The sequence below is a fragment of the Sporobolomyces salmoneus genome (genome assembly GCF_050403485.1).
Source record: "Sporobolomyces salmoneus JCM6883 DNA, S_salmoneus_JCM6883_v1_ctg24, whole genome shotgun sequence".
Taxonomy (NCBI): domain Eukaryota; kingdom Fungi; phylum Basidiomycota; class Microbotryomycetes; order Sporidiobolales; family Sporidiobolaceae; genus Sporobolomyces; species Sporobolomyces salmoneus.
This window is the reverse complement of record NW_027481139.1, coordinates 80,084-97,675: the sequence shown is the minus strand read 5'-3', so window position 1 is coordinate 97,675 and position 17,592 is coordinate 80,084. Positions and strand designations below refer to the sequence as shown.

The window sequence follows — 17,592 nt, the reverse complement described above, 5'->3', positions numbered from 1 at the left end:
ACCTGTGTGATAGCGCGAGGAGGAGGCAGAGGGGGGACCTGACTGAATGCGAGCGAGTGAGTGAATAAATGTCGGATCTCGGAAACGGCTCTTCTTTCCTTCTCTTTTCCCGACTACTCACACGTCTTTGCACTGTCGGCTGAACTCGACTGTGAGCGCTTCCCAGCCTCTGATCCCGAATGATGAGCTGCTGATGATTGCGCTCGCTCCTCTTTGTTTGGTTTCATTCAACTTTCCCTTCTCTCTCTTCTTCTCATTCACTCGCTCTCCTCAACTCTCGCTCCTCGTACGTCGACTTAATCAGCTCGGAGCAGTTCACAACTGAGGTCAGTCCATTCCAACTCCTTCTTCCTCTCCGTCTCCCCAGTCGCTGATCTCCTCGCCTCTCTCTCGCTCGATCAGATGGTGTGTGAGGTGATCAAGACCTGGGGGTGGAGTTCGTTCGCGACTGAAGATAAACCCGAATGGAAAGATCTCGTAGCTCGACTCGGAGAACTCGAACCTCAACCTCAACCTCAACAAGAAGGAGAGAAGAAAGAGAAACCTCGTCGTCGCACGAGGAGGAAGAACAAGAAAGAAAAGGTTTACGAATTTTACAGTGAGGTGAAGTTGCTTGATATGCCGGGGGAACTGTGAGTCTTCCACCGAAGTTACGGCACGGAGAGAGGGAGGGGAGGAAGCTGACTTCAGAATTCTTCGTGAAAGACTCGATCTCATTCTCGGAGAAGAATCCCTCAACTTACGAGACCATCTCGCCCTCGCTGCTACCTGTCGTTCCCTTCGAGCCTGCTACTACACCCCCTCATCATCATCAAACTCCGATCCGAACGCTTCTTCAAACTCTCGTCATTCACTTCTTTGGTCCTCTCTGCTCAAACTCCGTCCGATGCCTCGACAAGCAAGACGTTACCTCGACTACGACCCTTCGATGGAGGAGGAGGTGTTCGCAGTTGAACATATTTGGACGAACGCTGAAATTGATCCGAGCGATGAGAATCAAGTGAAGGAGATGCAGGTGGTGAGAGTTTTACCAAAAGATTGGGAGTTGACGAAAGCGGGGAAAGCGAGGAAGAATAAGAGGAAACGAGGGGAGGAGGATGATAAGGAAGGTGATTTGGGGATCAAGTCGAAGGAATGGAATGAAGCGTTGGAAAACGTCAATTACTATGTGAGTCTACTCTCCCTCTCTCCTGCAGTTTGCCAGCTGATATCTATCTCGTCGTTGTGAGACAGCGTATGACCAAGATGCAAGCTCAATCAGTCTACAAACTGAAAAGTGACGAGTGAGATTCCCTTCTTCGTTTCTCTCGTTTTTCTCCGATGTAACGATTCGCTCCCTCATAGATTGGAAACCTATCTCTATGCATTCTGCAAGCCTAACCCATACGGTAAACACAACGCACCTCACATGCAATGTTTCCTCGAAGCTTCGGTCGAATCCCTCGCGTTCCGTCTTCATGGAGGACCTTTCGGGCACGACCAGTTGTGAGTTATCTTTTTCACTCCCTTGCTCAGCGTCGAATACTGAAGAGGACCGTCGAGTGTGAGTTGTAGGATAGAGAAGAGGGAGGCAGCTACGGCGAAGGCGAAAGCTACGAGGGAAAAGAATGGAACGACTTATGAAGCGGTTGCGAAACGACAACGAACTGGCAGCAGTGGAAGCAGTGGGAGCAGCGGAGGAGGAGGTCGAAGTTACAATCACTACGGTTGGAGATAGATCGAAGACGGAATCGAATGAAAGAAGATAAAGAAGAAGACATTGTTTGAACCAACTCACAACAGAAGAACAAATCGCTTGAACTCACGAACGCATACCTAGACTCTCCCTCCCTCTCTTACTACCTCTCCAACTTTCTCTACCTGTACCCTACTTTCTCTTAGTCCCTGTTCAGTGTGCACCACCTTTGACAGTTTTTACTCCCCCGATTCGAAACGCGATTCTTTTCTACCGATTTCCATGCTCGCCGGGCCAAGGCGTGCACTTGTAACAGGTCTGTACCATCGAGATCTAGGTGCATCGACCTGAGAGGGGAATCCGAATCTGCGAGAAAAGCGTTGAGCATTGACCTCTCAGCGCTTTCGCTTCCTCCTCTGCTCCCATCTCCCGCTTCTTCGACTCGCACGTGTACCACGTTTCAGAACAAAGGGTCTCATCTGAGCACTCTCTTTCATCGGCCCGATGCTTCCTTTTCATGAAACATCCCTTTGTCTTAAATTTCGCACCGAACAAAGGGGCAAAAAAATTGCTTCGATGGACTTCGTGCAACGACACCTTTTCGACCTCTGTCTTCACCGTTACTCTCGTCGCCGTCTCACCCCTCACGATCATACAAAGAAGCGTACCAAAAGATGAACATTTTTCTCAACCTTACCTCTTTCTCGGCTCTCCCCCTCCCTCTCAGCCCTCCAGAGACCTTCACACCTCCTCCTTGCTGCTCCCTCAGTCTCATCCCGAATTCAGTCTTCCCGACATCGCTTCCCTCGAGGCCGGCAAGTCTTTCCCCACGAACGATCTCGAGCTCTGCCCCGAGTCTTACTCGTCGGGGGTTCGTCGTGACCCCTTCAACCACCGGTGAGTCTCCAGATTCTAGTCTACCTTGATCCGTTCGAGGAGACCGGCGAGAGAGCTGACGTCCGCACTTGTCGATTCCACAGCGATCCTTGCGAAACCTTTTCTAGTCGCAAACGGCATCTTGGACAGAAGTATCGACGAAGAGCGCACGGGTGATCTCGCAGCGTCTCGTTACAGGAGAACGAACGAGACCTTTGACTGGATGTAAAGTGGCTTGGGGTTAGAGGCAATCGTTGAAGGGTTCATTGGATTTTGCGATTGGTTGTTGTTACGGGTTCCTTCATTTGTTGTTTTCTGGTTATCCCTCTCGGTTGTCCCATCTCGGTTGTCCCATCTACCGCTGGAAGGAATCTCGTGGATTGTATGTTTACTTATTGAGCTCGACGCAATGAAGAGAGTCGCTCGATAGATCAGATCGAGAAATGCTTCAGGTTGTCGTAAACGTTTCCGAGTCTTCGAGTCGATGTTGGTAGGCAGGAGGATCATGATGAGAGAGAGACCTGTAGCGGCAGATTGTAAAGTGAGAGGGGCAGAGGGTCAAACCGCGAGCGAGAGCCTTCGAGCGCTATTCCTGTGCGAGCGGGCAATCTCGGGAACGCTGAGGCTGACTGTCATGTCTCTCCTGATACTCGAGCATCAGCCTGTCCGTTCGCTCCGTGATCTGGAGGATTTGAGATGATTATAAGATTGCGATATCAGGAAGAAGGGGGGTACGAAAAGAAGCGGGGTTTAAGCGGAAGCCTTCCAGCTGACCAGTCGACGAAGTCCATGAGTCAGTGAGAGCTATGTACAATGAACGAGAGAGAGGGAAGGCAGAACATACATTTGGAAAGCGGAAGCGAGGAAAGGAGCCGCGAATCCGAATCCGAAGAACGAAACCATGTAGAATCCGAGCTTGGCACCGTTGGTTTGATCTATCGATACTCATCGTATGCAAGTCAGCTTTCTCGCTCCGACGAGAGGAAGACGGAGAGAGGGAGGGAGAGAGTAGAGGGTCGTGATCGAGGGATCGGGACAAGGTATGGAAGCGTACCGAAAGGAGTAGTGTTGTTGATGACGTCTAAGCAACAGATTCAATAGGTCAGCATCCAGTCGGAAGTAGTGATCATCGAGAAAGATGAAGAATGAGGACAGAGAGGACGAGAGACTAACTGTCAACGTGGAGACCTCGACGCATGGCAGGGTTCGCAGGAGCTTGACGAAGAGCAGCTCGGGCGGTGAGGAGCGAAGATCGGGCGAGCATCTTTGGTGAGTTGAAGGATACGGGTCGATGGGAGAGAAGTGAAGTGAAGCTCTCTTTCGTCTCTACCCATCACCGCCTTATTCGCCAATTACACCCAGAGTCAACAGAACAGCTACATTCAGTCCAGCGCATCTAGTCGGCAGAAGGAAGAACGCATTTGACGAGAAGATCCAACCTCGGCTTGAAAGGACTCAACCTTCTCCTGCGTCTGCTTCACGCTGTACAGACGGTCTGATTAGCTGGAGATGCCTGGTGTGAACTTCTACCTCACGCCTGCCCGGCTGCGGCGGTTAGAGTAAGTTTCCCAATCTCGCTCGACCCAAAGAAACTTTCGTTTCAAGTTCACTGATCCTCTCTGCTCTCCGTCTTCCTCCCTCGCACCACTACAGTGAATACTCCTACTCGGCAGTCGACAAGTCACCCTTGTCGAACTACGTCATGAGGCATTGGTGGGTATGGACGGCCTCGTTTGCTCCTCCATGGCTCGCACCGAACGCAATCACTCTGCTAGGCTTCGCCGCGATTCTACTCAACTTTGCGACCGTGTGGATCTTTGTTGGAGATCTAGTGGGACCTGGTGGTTGGTGGGTCTACGCTTCGTGAGTGACTAGGGAACGCTCTCTTTGTCGGGTGAAATACTTCCTCTGATGATTGATTGAGCTGTACAGATGCGCGGTCGGCCTCTTCTGGTACCAGACCATGGACAGTACGTCTTTTCGACTCTACGCAGAACGTCACGTAGCTGACCGCGATATCTTCCGCAGACATCGACGGCAAACAAGCTCGAAGAACCGGTACTTCCTCCCCTCTCGGCGAACTATTCGACCACGGTCTCGACACTCTTAACTGTCCGATTGGAGGATTGATACAAGCCGCCGCGATGGGACTCGGACAAAGCAAATACGCCGTACTTTGTATCCTCGTACCTTGTTGGAGCATGTTTGTGAGCACTTGGAAGGAGTTTCATACCGGGACGCTGTATCTCGGATACATCAACGGACCGGTAGAAGGTGTTCTGATAGCTGTAGGGATTCTCGTCGTGTCAGCGATCAAAGGTGCGTTTTCCTCACCTCAGGTCGACGAGTATCGAGCTTATACGCGATTTTGATCTGCCAGGTCCTGGTTTCTGGGCTCTGACAGTCTCCGAGACCATCGGGGATCTGCCTCTCGTACCCTCGAGTACTCAATTACTTGATCTTATGATGCTTTTCCTCACGAGCGCGTTTTTCGTCGCGCATCTGCCACTCTGGTGAGTCGAGCTCTCTCTAGCTCAAAATACTACTGAAGCTAACGGTTCCGTCGGAAAGCCTACTCAACGTCCATTCGATTCTGTCTCCCCCGATGACTCGTCGTCCTCTCACTTCGCCTCGGCCTACACCTCGCCGAAATCCTTCGACCACGACCGGACAAGCATTCGCTCAGCTACTTCCGATTATCGGATTCTCGGTCCTCACGGTGATGTGGACTTTCAGCCCAAAGAGTCGGATATTGCGAGATGGGTACCTCGAAGAATTCGCACTAATCGTCTGCACGTCCTCTTCTGTCGATCTGACACATGGTGACGAGTGGAACTGACAATCCTCGACTCGATAGGCTTCTTGTTCGGACAACTATCCTCCAAAATCATCCTCGCACAACTAACTCGAGGCCCGTTCCCGTTCTCCTGGAGTCTCCTCGTTCCGCTTCTAATTCCCGCAATCTCGATCAACACTCCTTATCTCGGATTGTGAGCTATCCGTCTCTCCCCCTCGCTGCGATTGGTAGCTCATCCTCGAATTTTTGCAGACCCTCACTCCTTCCGCCTTCTCTCGAACCTCTCTACCTTCACCTCACCCTCCTCTTCTCTCTCTTGACCTACTCTCGAGCCGTTCATCTCATTCTCGACGGATTCTGCTCGTATCTCGGTATCAAAGCCCTCACGATTCCATTCCCGAACAAAGCGGTCGAAGGTTGGGAACCACTCCCGACTCGACAAACTCCTCGGCAGCAACAACGAAGGACTGCGACACAAGACGAAGAGGAGAGAGAATTGGAACTCGAAATGGAAAGATTAGGAAACACCTCGGCGAATTCCCCGACGAAACGGAACTTGATTTCTTCTTCTTTGGGAACTGGAGGAGGACAAGGAGGAGGAGGAACAAATCTTCTCAAGGTTGTTCCATCTCCTTTCAAGAACTTGCTCAATTCCGTAGGAGGAGGAGAAGGTAGGAAACGAAGTAACACCTCAGAACGGGAACGAGGGAACGCTGGTACTGCAGCAGGATCATTGCAGGGGGAAGGAAGACGATTGGCACAAGTATCTCCTGTCGATCGATAGAAGGAAGCATTCCTCTCTTCTGTTCTGCAATTCGTTCTCTCTTGATCTCTAATTGCTCGGCTGAGTGCCATGATCTATCGAGGCATCAACGAATTTTCGCTTCTCAAGAGCGTCGGAGTTTCCGGAGTTTTGCGCTCGAGCTCTCGTCAATGTTGACAGTTTCGCACGTTTATCAAATACTTCGCAGCGCTGAATGTGTATCGTGCGATTTGACAATCTAGCAGCGCTCAGGTGGAAGACGAATCTGAAGCGATCGAGCGACAAGTTGAACGAGATTCTCGCTCGAGAAGACGCGTTCCCACGGACCCTTCAAGTCATTTAAACGCTGTGTTTACCTGAATCTCTGAACGCCTTTGAGGCAACGATTGCAGTTGTAGAGCGTGCATTGCATACTCAGGACATAGCTACAGTCAACAGATCGGGGATAGAGAGTGAGGGAGAAAGGGAAAAAACAAGAAGAAATGTTTTTTGTTGTTCCCAAATTTCGAGGGTGCGCGTGGGCTTTGTCCCTCTTTCCCTCTCTTCTCCCGTTCACCACGACTCTTCGACTCTATACATAGCTAGTAGTCCAACAACACAGATCGACCCTTGTTCAGTCGTTACAGTTTTTCCCTTGTTCCTGCCCTTCTCACCCCTCGCTCGAACCTCCCCCTTCTTCTCGGTTCCCCCCCGACTCCCGAGCTCTCTCCCTCTCTCTACTTCAACTTAACTACTCTCCCGACTAATCTTATCGAAGTATGCGTTCCATCGCCGCCCTCTCTGCCTTGGCAGTTCCCGCGCTCGCGCTCTCCTACTCCCACGGCGACCCTCGCTCGGTGAAACGACACCATGAATTCGCCCAACACGCGATCGAACAACGAGACAACCATGTCGCCCCTTCTTCCGGTCGAATGGCTCGCAAAATCAAGCGTGGTGAAGGTGAGCAATCCTCTCTCTTTCTTTTGTGATCAACTCGTCTCCCCCTCTCGCGGCACCTACCCCGTCCCTCTCGAGGAGGTAGCTGAGGATAATGGTGGTGGCGTATCGGAAGGTATGAGTTGGACACGTTGACGGGACACGGCGATTGAAGAATGAATCATTTGTTTGTTGACTGACATTCTCCCCTCTCTCCCTCTCGCTCGTTCTCAGCTGCCGCCCTCTCGACCAAGTCGTCCAAGAAGGAGACTCAAACCTACACGACTACCGCCATCTGGTACGCTGAGACTGGTTGGATCGGTTCCTGCGGTGTCGAGTTCAAGTGAGTCCCTTCGTTTAGTGCGAAACAAACTTCTCGCGCGTTTCCCAAGAGACTGACCTTCTCCCTTGTTCGTTCCTGCAGCGACAACGACAACGTTATCGGTCTTCCTCTCGAACTCTACCCTAACCCCGCTGAAAAGTCTGAACTCTGCGGTCAATCCGTCGTCGTAAAGAACTCGGCCACCGGTCAAGAAATCACTGCGACCGTCGCCGATGCTTCCCAACGTGATGCCTACACGACCTTCACCAAGGGTGCCTACCAAGCTCTCGGAGGTGACCTCGACGTCGGAGAACTCTCGGTCTCGTACCACTTTGCCGACGCCGACTCGATCTCTTCTACCCTTCCGAGCGCCTTTTCGACTTCCGCGACTGATTCCGAGAAGTCGGCCGTAAAGACCTCGACTCAAGCACAAGCTGCTCCTCAAACTCCTGCCGCCGCTTCCTCGAGCAGCAAGGCCTACTCGAAGAGTGCGATCCAAGCCGCCGCCGCGGTTGTTCCTCAAGAACAAACTACGACTATGGCTCCCTCTTCGACCACTCCCGCTTGGGACTCGGCCTCCGCCGCCTCGAAATCGAGTGCCGACGCCGCATGGGCTTGTGAGTTGCAATTTGGCGATATAATTCTCTGTTAGACGAGAAGCTGAATCTGTTATTTGTATTTAGCGTCGTCCTCGGCTGAAGCTGCCAAACTTTGGGCTTCCTCATCGGCTGCTCAAGCTGCTGCCGCATCTGCCTCGGCCAAGGCCAAGGAAGAAGCCGACGCTGCATGGGCTTGTAAGTTTTCACCCCAACTTTTTTTCGATTTTTCTCGATAACTTTGATTGACACGTTTTTTTATCCTTCCAGCTTCCCAAGCCGCTGCATCTGCTGCCTCCAAGTCTGCTGCTGATGCTGCCTGGGCTTCGTCATCGTCGGCCGCCGCTGCCGGTAAGCTTCGAATCTTACTCTCGAACATTTTCAATAGATACTGACTCTTCTCCTTCTCCTTCTCTTCGCCTGTTCGCCTGTTCGCCTGTTCGCTTCCTCGCCTCTTCGCCTCCCCTCCGTCTCTGTGTCCCTCCATCTCTCTCCGATTCTCGCACCTCCAATCCTTCGTCGCAACGTTTCGCCGTCGTCTCTCTGTTCAGCCGCGACCTCTGCCGCGTCGAACGACAACAACGACAACAACAACTCTGGAGGAGGAGGAGGAGGTCAAGTCTACTCTGGAGGTATCGCGACTTTCTTCTACCAAAACGGTGTCGCCGGGTAAACCTTAGAACTCTCTCTTCCTTTTGTCTCGGGACTTCTTTCATTGACACCATGCTTCTGCATGCGTGCTTGCAGTAACTGCGGCACCGTTAACTCGGATTCGACGCTTCTCGTCGCCCTCCCTACCGCAACTTACGAGGGTGGAGCTCACTGCGGTAAGACCGTGAAGATCACTAGAAGTGACACCGGCAAATCTATCGATGCTCTCGTGTAAGTGACTCGAACTCGAAATTTCGAGGGAAAAAGAGCTCGAGCTGAAACCTTCGCCTATTCTGTCCTCTTTTTCTCTTCGTTTCTTTCCCGCAACTCTCTTTCGCTTCTACTCTATCTTTTCGAGAACAGAGCCGACAGCTGCCCCACTGTACGTACTTTCTCACAAACCGTCTTCGGTGATTTCTTCTTCAACGAGTTCTCGCGCTGACATTCTGATTCCTCGTCTTGCTCCTTCTGCAGTGCAACAACAACGCCTGCCTCGATCTCTCTTGGGGTGCCTTCTCCGCTCTCGGCGGAACTCAATCGATGGGTGTCTTCGACATCACGTGAGTCTGTCTCTTCTCGTTCTCCTGTCTGAGAAAGAAAGCTCACTCTTCACGGTCTCGTGCTATCTCCCGTAGCTGGTCGTTCAACTAAGCGGAGACCTCAATCCCTCGACAGTGCATGGACACTCGAACCCTCTCAAACACTCCAATATACCCCCCCGCCGCTCTCGAGCTTTCTTTTCTTTTTCCCTTTTCATTCTCCACCACCCCTCTTTCAAAAGAGCTTGCGCGACTTTTTCTTTTCTCCTTCTCTCCTTTCGCTGCACTCTTGATCCCCCTCTCCTTTCCCTTCCCTCTTTATCGAACGCGTCTCGGCGCAATCTAGTCTCTATCGCCTCTCTCTCTCTCTCTCTGGAAATCGGAACCTTTGCCTCTCTTCTTCTTCTCTCATTCTCTTTTCTGCTTTCTTGTTGACCTTCGCTGAGCGATGGAGTAAATTTCTTTTCCTCTCTTCGGCCCTCGTTGTCTCTGCTGCATCTTTTCGTTCGTTTGGTGCTGTTTCGCGAGAGCGTCCGGCGGCCTCGCGAGAGCGTCCGAGAGCCAGTCACTGGAGGGCAAGGAGAAAGTTCTTTGCGAAAAACAGATGTGCGATTTTTGAGGATCAAACAAGAGTCGACAGAATTCAAAGGTAGAGGCGAATAGGAGCAAACTAGGTATCAAATGCAGAGGGGGTAAAAAAGAAAGAGGAGGGATGAGGAGGCAGAGGGAATCAAAAGGGAGCAAGAGAAACTGGAGACGAATTTTGTGCAGGATGCGATGAGAGTGCGAAGATGATCTGAGCCGTCGTTCCCGTCGAGATGATCAGAGACGAGCTCGAATAGAAGGAACACAGTGAGGAGACTCACGGATTCAGTGTCGATTCGTAATCACGAGAACCAAATCAAGACTTGACTTGATAACGGGAGCTCGGAGGAAGACCCAAAGAAGCTTTACTTCCAAGTCTAGTCGTTCCACTTGACCCGATCGTCGAAGTTGAAAAGGTCCTCGTACGAGGGATCGGCGCGGTTGAGGTCGAAGCGGGTTGAGGTTGTTTTTTGAGCGGAGTCGAAATGCCGGCGGAAGCGGGATTAGCCGAGCTCGTAGTCGAAACGGAATTGAATCGGGTCGAGTTTGAAGTTGGGAGTGCCGAAGAGCGACTAGCGCGAGGGGGAGGGATTGAAGGAGGAATCGAAGCTCGATTTTGAGTGATCCAGGGATGACGCATCGCAGGGTCAGGCTTGAGACGGCGATCAGGATCCCAGATCAAGCACTTCGCAATGAAATCGACAAAGAGCTCGTCGTCTGTCTTGAGGACTTGCGCGAGAGTTTTCGATCCCGGTCGACGGCGACGACCTTTCGAATTGACCACCGGTCGAGGAGCTCCAGTAGAGTCTGATAGGGATGTAGAAAGTAACATGTTAACACAAAACTCACCGCAAAAGAGAGAAAACCGAAGACTGACCGAAGAAGAGTCGTTTACGAGAGCTGCGATCGACGAGGTATTTCTCCGGAAGGCCCATCACCTCCATGATGCAAGCGAGTTGCTCTTGTTCGTTTTCACCGGGGAAAATTGGGTAACCGGTGTACATCTCTGCGATGATACAACCAAGACTCCACATCTAAGCGAGCGAAGGTGAGGGAAGAGTCAGTTTTACACGTTCGACAGGCGAAAGAATGTGACCTGAAGCGTACATCGATCCCCATATGGTAATTCATGCCGAGAATGACTTCGGGACTGCGGTAGAAGCGAGATTGAATGTAGGTGTAGACTGGGAGTCATGCGAAAGATGATCAGCTGAGAGAAACGACAAAGGCAATCGAGTTTCCGCTCACCCTTCTCGTGTTCGAAACAACTGCTTCCGAAATCGATGACTTTGATTGCGCTCTTAGCTGGGTGTTTGAGGAGAATGTTCTGCAATACGAAGTTTCGAAGTCAGATCCCCAGATTCCGAGTCCATGGGAACATCTGAGTGCTCACCTCGGGTTTGAGATCGCAGTGAACGACGCGATGATGACGAAGGAGGGAGAGAGATCCGAGGATCTGCACGGTAAAGCGACGAATGAGGGTCGTAGAGAATCCAGCAAAACTGTTCGCCTTGACGAGTTCGTAGAGATTGATGCTGAGCAACTCGGTGACGATGCAGAGATGTCCTCGGAACGTGAACGAGTCGACCATTCGAATGACAAAGTGTTTCTCGTTGGGATCCTACCAGCAAGGATTCAGTTAGAGGTGAGAAGCGAGCTAAAAGAAGAGAACCAAGGTCGACTCACCCATTTGACGAGGTTCTCGAGTACTTTGATCTCGACGAGAGCTTGGTGATGGAATCGCTTCTTGTTACGAATGATCTTGATAGCAACCATCTCTCCAGTCTTGTGATCTCGACATTGCAAAACTTGACCGAACGAGCCTTTGCCGAGGACGTTGATGACTTCGTAGCGATAATGGAGGTGATCATGAGGGACGAGTAGATAGTCACCTCGTTCGTCGTCATATCCGTAGTTGTTTGTCGTGTGTTCTTTCGTCGCGAGCTTCTTTTCGCAGTTCGGGCCGACGAAGTAAACTTTGCGGTAATCTCGGATCTCTTCTTTCTCGTAAGGTGAGAGGAATCGAGAGTAGAGGGACAAGGCATCTGGAGAGGAGAGAGATCATCGCTATCAGTACTGAACTGTGCCTCAAGGCTTCGGAGACAATGAGGGCTCACCTTTCGCATCAAGAGGAGGTAGAGGATCTGTCGGGTCGGGAAACTCGAACATCTTGCGAATCGCTTCTTCAGACATACCGGCGCTCAATTTCTTCGTGTATTGCCGACGAACGTAAGCGCCCATTTCTTCGTCTGCTCGAACCTCGTCTTCGTCAACTTCTCTTTGACTCGCTGACGATGATCGACCGGATTCGGTACCGCTACCGCTCAATCGAGTCGAAGAGCCGAGCGTCGATGAGGCCTTCGAGACTCGAGTCGGAATCGCTCCTTTGTTCGACAAGGTGCGGGACGATTTCGAAGTCGAGATCGTTTCTCCAGTCGTGCTAGGCGCCAGCGATGTTCGTCGAGGTAGCGAGTTGGCTTCGCTCGACTTCGGAGCGATTCGTTTAGACGAGATAGAAGTGGGGAGAACAGATTCCGATGACGGCGGTGCAGAAAAGTTCGTTGATGCTCGAGGTGCCGAAGCCGACAGCGAAGAGAATCTCGGTTGATTCGAGCGAGCGGGAGTTGAAGCGATCGGGATCGCATTCGAGACCGTACGTTTCTCCTCCTCGACAACTGAAGGACGACGGTTTGCGCGGGGCAGAGAAGTCCCTTGACGAGAAGACGACGTCGAGGAAGAAAGGGGTTCTCGAGCCGTGGCGAAGGTGGACGAGGATGTGCTCTTGCTGCGAGGAATCCCTGAGGTCGAAGAAAGCGTCGCATCGGATTCGAGTCTTCGTCGTGTCGAGAGTGTTTTCTCGCCGAGTTGGAGACCAGGATCCCGATTGACGGGATTAACGGATCCAAACTCGGAAGTAGAATCTTGGTCGTATGCCGAAGGAGCGAGAGACCCGGATAGCGATGCGGCGAGAGGATGCGAAGTATCTCCTGGTCCACCGAATGAGCTGCTCCTCCTCCAGGCGGTCTTGGTGGCAGCAGTTGCACTCGAGGGAGAGTTGTTGCGACTCGAGCCAACGGTTCCGATTCGACCAAGTCGGGGAATCTTCGTTGGAGTGTGCGATTTCGGAGGAGGGGGAGTGCCGGATGGAGAAGGGTTCTGCGAAGCGACTCGAGATTCTCCGGCACTCGGGGTACCGGTGGTAGTCGGAACCCGAGTTGAAGGTGATCCGGCGATTGTCGGGAGGTGAGCTCTCATCGATTCTTGCAATTTGCTCGTCCGGGTTCGAGGAGTTTGCAGCAGCGATCCAGCAGGCGAGGGAGGAGCTTTTGGATAGGTCGAGGTCGAGGTTGAGGGTTGCGAAGCGTTGAGAGCGTCGACGCGCTTCTTCGTCGCCGAGGAGAGAGCAGGCATTTGAATCGGCGGGAGTGGAGACGGTTGAGATTTCGAGCCAAAGATGTCGTCGTTCTTGGCATCGACAGAGCTCAGAGTCTAAGCAGAAGAACGGGACGAGTCAGTCACAACTCTCGCGAGATGGGAGAAGAAGATTTACATACCTTGCCTCGTTTCCTAGTCAAAAGATCTGAAGGTTTGCTCGCTCTCCGACCGAATTCATCCGTACCGAACGAGTTCCCAGAGAGACTCGAAGATGAGGTCGAGGTCGAGAACGTGGATCGGTTCGTAGAGACAGGAGGAGAAAGAGCCGATTTGTCCTTGTCTCGTTTAGATCCTCCAGACCGAAGAAAGTTCAATCCGAGAATCGACTTTCGACCGTTCTTTTCTTCTCCTGGCGACTTGTCCGAATTCGGTAAAGGAGTTACGTTGGTCGAGGTAGGTTCGATCGAGTTGTTCGAAGACTTCCGGGAGAAGAAGGGGATACCGGAGGGAGTTCGACGAGGGTTGATCAAGCTTGAACGGGATCGACCAGGACTTGTCGTGACGACGGCGGGAGTACTCATCGTGGAGGAGGCGAGTTGTTGATTCGCGGTTCGAGCAGTGCCGGAACTACTTTGCGAGGACGTGCGAGCTCGGGCAATCATCGAAGCCTTGTCGCTCCTGATGCTGTTTCGTCCGAGCGATCCAGTCGTGTTCAACGAGTATTCACTTTTGCTACTTGCGAGACTTGCGATGTCGCTCGTCGACGACGCCATTCTTTTCGGTAGTTGAGACGACCCTTCTCCGAGTCCGAGTCGAGGGCCAAAAGTCGAGGATTTGCGATCTCGTTGACTCGATGCTTGTAGATCGTTGAATGACGACGATTCCTTCATTCCGGAGCTGCCAGGTTTCGGACTCTTCGATGCCTTGTGGAAAGCGGACGAGATGCTCCATTTCCTTCGACCTGTCGGAGTAGGTACTTTCCCAAGCTCCTTGCTGCCGTGTCCTTCCTCCGAGCTCGGCATGCGAGGACTTGATCTGAACGAGTTTTCAAGGGAGCTTGCGAACGAGGGCCGTCGAACATCGTAGTCGGGACGAGGAGAAGGAAACGAGATTGACGAGGTAGTAGTTGCGGTCGAAGCCGAGAGGGGAGGTCCAGCAGCATTACCTGACGGCGTAGGTCGATACGTTTCCCAGTCTTTCGGTAAAGGAGGTACAGGAGGAATCCCTCGAAGATGATCGCCTTCGCCAGCGCTATCCGTTCTCTCGACTCCTCCAGGTCTTCCTTCGACTCCGCTGTGAACAGAAGAGATGTCGCTTCCCCCGCTCGATCGACGGGCCTTTGATGCTCCAGAGCGACTCGCGAAACTTGTTCCAGACGTCGAGTCGTGAGATCCAGTCGCTGAACTTGAAGTTGCGAGGGTGTAGCTTGCCGATGACGAGGAACCTCGCTTGTAAGGGCTGCCGGCGGAAGGAAAGGGAACTTCGTACGATGGAACGCGTTGAGGGTCCGGTCGACTTGTCGAGGATGACGAGGTAGAATTGGCGAGGGGAGATTTAGGAGGGAGTGCAGGACTCGAGTTTCCTGGGGTAGTCGTCGAGGAGGTATCGGCAGTGAACGAGTCGGTACCTTCGGCGAGACTGCTTCTGGTCCTCCGTCGTGTTCGATCTTCTCCGAGCGAATCTTTCCTCACACCTGCCGCGACGTCGGATAATCCTCGACTACTCTTCCTACTCCTCGGTTCTCCTGCGAATCCAGTCGCACTCGATCCCGAGGCGATACGAGCCATCTTGGGGGAGCTCAAGCCGTCGAGTTTCCGGAGCGCTTCAGCAGTGCCTTCATCAACGGCAGCCGCTTTCTCGATTTCGAGGTCGATTCCCTCGAGGTCTCGGGTATGTCGAAGGATCGACGCTGCGACTAGGGAAGGAGACGAGTGATGGGAATGGAACGAATGTCGAGAGTGGCGAGAATGTTCGGGAGTCCGAGTCGAGGGAGTCGAGTGCTGAGAGGAACTTGGCAGAGGAGCGGAAGAGGGAGGCGGAGGGAAGGCACGGGTGCTCGAAGTTGAGGTCCCAGTCGATGGAGGCAGAGAGGCGGTACTCGAGGAGAGGGAGTGCGAAGAGGAAGCCGTAGCGGCGGCGGGAGAAGGAGGAAGATGAGCGAACGAGCTTTTACTGGCTGATTGACGACGATGTTTGGCAGATGCTTTCGCGTCGATCGAGGATCGGTGGCTTGAACGTTTCGTCGCGGGTGAATTGACACTGCCGTGCGAAATCCTCCTCCTCGTCCCTTGTTCAACTTCGTCTTCTCCTGTTGTTCCGGTCAAACCGTTGCTGTAATCGAAACCGAGCCCGACTACATTCTTGTCCGTTCCCGTCTCCCAAGAGGTCGAAGGAGGAACTGCCGATGACGGAGCGGACAAAGTCGCATCTCCCGGACTCTTGCTCCCGCCAACTTGAGGTTCAGTCCTTCGAAGATTCCTGTCGGACGCTCGAGGATGATCATTGAGATTGTGAGTTGGTGCTGGATCTGACGAATAGGCGGGGCTTGTCGGAGTGAATTCGAGAGTTCCGAAAGTTGAAGCGTTGTCTTGTCCAAAGTTGAGGAGACCGACAGGGGACAGTTGCGTAGAGATCGAGCTAGCCGAAGTCGAGTGAGGGAGGAGAGAGGCAGGTTGAAGAGAGGAGGAACCGCTGTTGCCGAAAGGTCGATTCGAAAAGGTAGAATCGTACGGAGTTCTTCCAATCTGGCGAGCGGTGATGGGAGATTCGACGAGACCCTCCGCGACTCGAGATGTTGGCTGTGTAGGAGAGGCACATTCGACGTTATTAGCGAAGTTCGACAGGATTCAGGATGAGAGAGAACTGACCATGGGTTCGTGAACGTCGAAAACGTCCGTGTCTCCCCCTTGATCCGCCGGCGCACCCCATCTCCTCTCGAGAGCTGCACTCGTCCATCTCGGAGTCGCAAGTTCGCCCAATCCGATCAACTGTCCTCGGTCCGCGACTGGACTCCTCTCGGTAGTTCCGTTTTCTCCTGGTCGAGGGCTTCGGTAAGGATCTCGGAAGGCGTCATTGTGCGAGATCGGGGAGGGTATATCGATCGGAAGAGGATGCGATGCGGAAAGAGGAGCTCGAGACGCGAGAGACGAGAGATTCGCAGCAGCTGAAACGGAGAATGGAAGACCTAAACCGACTCCTTGATAGGGTCGGGCTGAAGTTCCTTCTTCGTATCCGGAAGTACTCGAAGATAGGAGGCTCGAGGGCTGGTAAGGTCGAGGTTGATCGTCCGCTTCGATGTCTGCTGAGCTCGAAGTCGAAGAAGAAAGATACGAAATTCCGGATCCGATCGTATCGTCGTCCCGATCTAGGTCGGTTGCAGAGGATCCAAAGTTGAGATTCGAAGATGGGATTGCGAGTGCGATGGCCGGAGAGCCGGGAGCATTCGGGAGGCTCGACAAAGTGTCTCTCTGTTCCTCTGCCCGATTCGGCGTTTCGAGTACCGTCTTTCGGGGTTGACGCGTCTGAGCGGTTGGTTGGGTAGGACTCTGAGTGAAGTCGATTTGGGTTTGGGAACGAGGAGAGTCGTCGGGGGAGAAGTCGAGAGGAGGAGGAGGTTTCCGTCGAAGTGAATTGCTACGCGAAGAGACGGGACTTTTCCGTGTCGATTCTTGCATCGTCCATTGTCCGGGAGTTCTGACGGACTGACGGAGGTAAGATTGACGAGGTGGAGTCGTCGAGTCGAATGCGTGAGACGAGTTGAATGCGGATTTCGGAGAGGACGAAGTAGGGAAACTGAGAGGGGACCGTGGAGACGGGGAAGGAAGATACGAGGACGAAGAAGGAGTTGCTGCAGGGGAATACGAGGGAGTAAACCCTCCTGGTCGAGTTGATTGAGAGGTTGAAGGAACTCCCGGCGGGACCTGTTCCATCGATCCCTCTCCAGCTCCTTTCTGCCTGTATACCGAGTCTACTGCACTATTCCCAAACCCGCTTGCATTCCCACTCCCGCCTAACTCTGTGGAACCACGTTCGGGATTGGAGTCGGTGTTCATCGATTGAGGGAGCGAGTGTCGACCGTGCGGGAAGCTAGACCCGTGCTCTTCTGGTGGAGCCATGTCCTACTCTTCCCTGCGAGCCCTCAAAGTCGTGTTCAAACTGAGTCGACGAGCCAAGGAAAAGGGTCTGAGAGGGAAAGGAAGAGAGTCAGCTCGAGTGGGGACGGGTTTCAGCAACGATTGAGCAGCGCTGGCGTACTGACAAGGATTAATGCTCTGTACAGCTTCCAATGTGCTCAGCAAGTTTTGATCATCGACCGGGCGGATTGCGTAGAGATTCAATTTGACGACTTTCTTTCGCTCTCTCTCTCGCGTCTCGAATTGCATGCATTCTCTTCTCTCAGGCAGAACTCTCCGCTTAGTGACTCTCACGTCGTCGAGCGTCGAAATAAGCGTGACCCGCTCGTGATTGGCTCGCCCCGAAAACGGAAGACTGAGCTTGA

General features: G+C 52.8%; 5 protein-coding genes across 5 annotated transcripts; 3 read left to right on the top strand and 2 right to left on the bottom strand.

Annotated features, from left to right (window-relative positions):
• Positions 1-402: 402 nt before the first annotated feature.
• On the top strand, positions 403-1,717 carry JCM6883_005379 (uncharacterized protein; the record flags this gene model as incomplete). Its single annotated transcript, XM_076632227.1, has 5 exons — positions 403-632; positions 706-1,168; positions 1,234-1,283; positions 1,345-1,485; positions 1,555-1,717. The coding sequence occupies 5 exons, from the start codon at positions 403-405 to the stop codon at positions 1,715-1,717; spliced, it is 1,047 nt and encodes a 348-aa protein (XP_076487762.1).
• A 1,584-nt stretch (positions 1,718-3,301) lies between these two features.
• Positions 3,302-3,815, bottom strand: JCM6883_005378 (uncharacterized protein; the record flags this gene model as incomplete). The annotated part of the gene is made up of 4 exons (XM_076632226.1): positions 3,302-3,320; positions 3,396-3,486; positions 3,606-3,632; positions 3,725-3,815. 4 exons carry the CDS (start codon positions 3,813-3,815, stop codon positions 3,302-3,304), a joined length of 228 nt encoding a protein of 75 aa, XP_076487761.1.
• Positions 3,816-4,060: 245 nt separating this feature from the next.
• On the top strand, positions 4,061-6,132 carry JCM6883_005377 (uncharacterized protein; the record flags this gene model as incomplete). The annotated part of the gene is made up of 8 exons (XM_076632225.1): positions 4,061-4,110; positions 4,157-4,414; positions 4,484-4,521; positions 4,580-4,870; positions 4,932-5,064; positions 5,123-5,343; positions 5,409-5,541; positions 5,601-6,132. 8 exons carry the CDS (start codon positions 4,061-4,063, stop codon positions 6,130-6,132), a joined length of 1,656 nt encoding a protein of 551 aa, XP_076487760.1.
• A 737-nt stretch (positions 6,133-6,869) lies between these two features.
• JCM6883_005376 (RlpA-like double-psi beta-barrel domain-containing protein) lies at positions 6,870-9,246 on the top strand (the record flags this gene model as incomplete). Its single annotated transcript, XM_076632224.1, has 10 exons — positions 6,870-7,050; positions 7,261-7,369; positions 7,451-7,965; positions 8,032-8,142; positions 8,215-8,295; positions 8,496-8,613; positions 8,692-8,826; positions 8,959-8,977; positions 9,070-9,155; positions 9,231-9,246. The coding sequence occupies 10 exons, from the start codon at positions 6,870-6,872 to the stop codon at positions 9,244-9,246; spliced, it is 1,371 nt and encodes a 456-aa protein (XP_076487759.1).
• A 789-nt stretch (positions 9,247-10,035) lies between these two features.
• JCM6883_005375 (uncharacterized protein) lies at positions 10,036-17,146 on the bottom strand (the record flags this gene model as incomplete). The annotated part of the gene is made up of 9 exons (XM_076632223.1): positions 10,036-10,526; positions 10,597-10,753; positions 10,827-10,903; positions 10,968-11,046; positions 11,113-11,340; positions 11,406-11,764; positions 11,837-13,208; positions 13,274-15,892; positions 15,962-17,146. The coding sequence occupies 9 exons, from the start codon at positions 17,144-17,146 to the stop codon at positions 10,036-10,038; spliced, it is 6,567 nt and encodes a 2,188-aa protein (XP_076487758.1).
• Between the last annotated feature and the right edge of the window lie 446 nt (positions 17,147-17,592).